At 45.9% G+C, this 3726-nt stretch overlaps 1 protein-coding gene across 1 annotated transcript; it reads left to right on the top strand.

Moving 5' to 3' along the window:
• Positions 1-2796: 2796 nt before the first annotated feature.
• On the top strand, positions 2797-3189 carry LOC144672461 (histone H2AX-like). The gene has a single exon (XM_078534304.1). It carries the CDS (start codon positions 2797-2799, stop codon positions 3187-3189), a length of 393 nt encoding a protein of 130 aa, XP_078390430.1.
• Positions 3190-3726: the final 537 nt, after the last annotated feature.

Here is a 3726-nt window from a genome sequence, read left to right as displayed (position 1 = left end):
CAAAAATTGCTGGGAAAACTCGGCAGGTCTGACAGCATCTGCGGAGAGAAGGACAGGGTTAATGTTTCGAGTCCAGATGACTCTTCTTCAGATACTACTACACCATTGCCTCCAATTCGTTGTTTTAATAACAAATTTGTTGAAATAATGGCACAGACCTCCAAATTAATAAAATAACCTGCAGTCCGAAACAATCATAAAAATTCAAAGTTAGTTAAAAGGTACAATGAAAAAAATAGGGGAGCGAATCTAATCTCATAAACTGTGCTGTGGATATGTCAGGTACCTGCTGAAGTTAGTGGACATAATAGTGACAATTACAGATGTGATCATTTAAAAAAGGTGGAAAAATGAGCTATATCCAAGACAAAAAGGTACAGTATCACTCACAAAACACAGAGATGCTGTCATGGCATTCAGTTCCCTGTCACAAATAATGAAGAATTCAGACCCAGATTATCCCCAAGATAAGAGGCAATGTTTCAATCCAAGAGACAAACCGACTCGGCTGACAGGCAGGTAGATCAATCAAAAATTAAAAGGATAGCAACCACTAATCAGCGTCAAATCAACTGTGTCACCTTTGTAAGGAATTTATGAACTATTCTTGGCCAGAATAGATGGAAGTAAGTGATTGTGAGGCACTGAGTAAATTGCAATGCTACATATTACAGACCAGACCACAAAAATCTCAGTGTGAGTAAAACTGAAAGATACAATGGCAATTCCTTTACTACAAACTGCGTGAATTTCATACGAGGCTGTGCTTCTGATTAAAGGAGGTGTAACCATCCACAATTGATCTCACAGAGTGAAAAATCGAATACCATTCCACAACTCTCACACAATTACCTACCACTATAAAATACATTGAATCCATATTATGCATTAAACCCAGAGGTCAACAGATATCAACGACTTAAGATGTTAAAATTAATGTTGCATTAGGCGGTGTTAAGTATTAAGTCGATTTTCAAGAGGGAGCATGTTCCTTGTTTTACAAATCGGTGGCAATTTCCATTTTAAATTTAAATATTTTGGATTCTGCAAATCTGGTGTCTTTATTTCCCCCTTCATAAACTCCACGCTTAACATCAGGAACAGACAGATAGAGGGAAAGGTTGGAGTAGGTAAAGAAAGACAGGGACATTAAGTGATTGTCCCAATCATATACCAAAAACTGAATTAGCCATCCGCCCTCACACTTTCCTCTCCCTCCCAGAACCATGATAGGGTCCCCCTTGTCCTCACTTATCACCCAACCAGCCTCTGTATTCAAAGGATCATCCTCAGCCATTGCCGCCAACTCCAGCATGATGCCACCATCAAACACATCTTCCCTTCACCCCCCCGGCGGTATTCCGCAGAGATCATTCCCTCCGGGACACCCTGGTCCAATCCTCCATCACCCCCTACACCTCAAACCCCTCCCACGGCACCTTCCCATGCAACTGCAGAAGGTACAACACCTGCCCTTTTCATCCCCTCTCCTCACCGTCCAAGGGCCCAAACACTCCTTTCAAGTGAAGCAGCATTTCACTTGCACTTCCCTCAATTTAGTCTACTGCATTCGTTGCTCCCAATGCGGTTTCCTCTACATTGGAGAGACCAAACGCAGGCTGGGTGACCACTTTGCAGAACACCTTCGGTCTGTCCGCAAGCATAACCCAGACATCCCTGTCACTGGCCATTTCAACACTCCACCCTGCTCTCATGCCCACATGTCCGTCCTTGGCCTGCTGCATTGTTCCAGTGAAGCTCAACGCAAACTGGAGGAACAGCACCTCATCTTCTGACGAGGCACTTTACAGCCTTCCGGGCTGAATATTGAGTTCAACAATTTTAGATCATGAACTCTCTCTCCTCCATCCCCACCCCCTTTCCGATTCCCCTCTTTTTTTCCCAATAATTTATATAGATTTTTCTTTTCCCACCTATTTCCATTATTTTTAAATGTATTTCCATCCATTGTTTTAGCTCTACCTATTAGCCTATTTCGATCCCTCCCTTCACCCCACCCCACCCCCACTAGGGCTATCTGTACCTTGCTTGTCCTGCTTTCTGCCCTTAATTGACACATTCCTTAGATAATATCACCACCTTCAACACCTCTTTGTCCCTTTTGTCTGTGACATCTTTTGGTTATCTCCACCTATCACTGGCCCTTTATCCAGCTCTACCTGTCCCACATCCCCCCCTTAAACCAGCTTATATTTCACCTCTTTTCTATTTTTCATTAGTTCTGTTGAAGGGTCATTCGGACTCGAAACGTTAACTGTGCTCCTCTCCGCAGATGCTGCTAGACCTGCTGAGTTTGTCCGGGTATTTTTATTTTTGTTTTTGGATTTCCAGCATCCGCAGATTTTTTGGTTTTAACTGAATTAGCCATTACCAAATTAGGACTATATTATAGACATTTTCCCTTGCTTTATACTTTGGCGGTCTTTTTTGAAAATTTGAAAAAAAAAAATAATCAATTGCAATCTGAACATTTGGCGTACTTGATATCCGCCCTCAACTCCATGGAGATTGGTGTATCAAGCAGTTACCTGATTGGGTATATGAACAAAAACACGAGACGCAATACACAGTGAAAAATCATCACTGTCCGCAGAGCCCTTACTCCCCATTGGTGAGTCAGGCAGAAATCTGATTGGTAACATGAAGAATATTATGAGCTAAAATATAATTGACCAATCAGCTCTGAGCGCACCACCATTCCTCCTGAGAGTATAAGAGAACTGAAAGAAGGCGGATATCAGCATTCTCTGTGAAAGTGCTTGTGAGATTGTTACCATGTCTGGAAGAGGCAAAAGCGGTGGGAAAGCTCGGTCCAAGGCCAGGTCTCGCTCCTCCCGGGCCGGACTGCAGTTCCCGGTGGGCCGCGTTCACAGGCTGCTGAGGAAGGGGAACTACGCTGAGCGTGTGGGTGCCGGAGCCCCGGTCTATCTGGCCGCCGTGCTCGAGTACCTGACGGCTGAAATCCTCGAGCTGGCCGGCAACGCGGCACGGGACAACAAGAAGACCCGCATCATCCCCAGGCACCTGCAGCTGGCCGTCCGCAACGACGAGGAGCTCAACAAGCTGCTGGGAGGGGTGACCATCGCTCAGGGCGGGGTGCTGCCTAATATCCAGGCCGTGCTGCTGCCCAAGAAAACCGGCGCCGCTGCAGCCACCAAGACCAAGTGAAGCGACCATTCTTTAAACTGAGAACCCAAAGGCTCTTTTCAGAGCCACTCACTTGATCAGTGAAAGGGGCGACCTGTTGTCTATCCGTATGTTGTTTGTAATGTGATAGGGTAGATTGAGTCTGGGACGCTGGAGAGCCGGAATTTCAATGGAATTGGGGAGTTTGTGAGCAGAGAGAAACACAGAGGCAGCAGCAACAGCCTGGAGCTGCCTTTAAGTTGCTCAGTGCCGCCACCAGCGGCTTCATGTCTGTTTTGACGATAGCAGCGGATTTGAGAGGGGCGATTTTCGTCAATGCAGCATCCGCTCCCGCTGGCGGACAGACCCTACACCAGGCTCCTCACCCCTCTCCCTGCAATAAAACACAGGGAGGCTGGTGCCTCTTAGTAATGTTCATTTCTTCATTCGCCTATTTCAGGGTGAGAGTTGGTGAAACAGCTGAGGCCCGTATCGCAACTAAAACCGAAACATATGATCAAATTTAGCTGGGAGGGGTGGGAGCAAAACTCTCCGGGGGAGACAGCACCTATTTGCAAC

Source organism: Cetorhinus maximus, chromosome 38 (genome assembly GCF_964194155.1).
Source record: "Cetorhinus maximus chromosome 38, sCetMax3.hap1.1, whole genome shotgun sequence".
NCBI classification, from domain to species: Eukaryota; Metazoa; Chordata; class Chondrichthyes; order Lamniformes; family Cetorhinidae; genus Cetorhinus; species Cetorhinus maximus.
This window is presented reverse-complemented; position numbering and strand designations above follow the sequence as displayed.

What these genes read in the sequence shown, in the direction of transcription:
- LOC144672461 (XM_078534304.1), top strand. Translation starts at nt 2,797, where the DNA reads ATGTCTGGAAGAGGCAAAAGCGGTGGGAAAGCTCGGTCCAAGGCCAGG.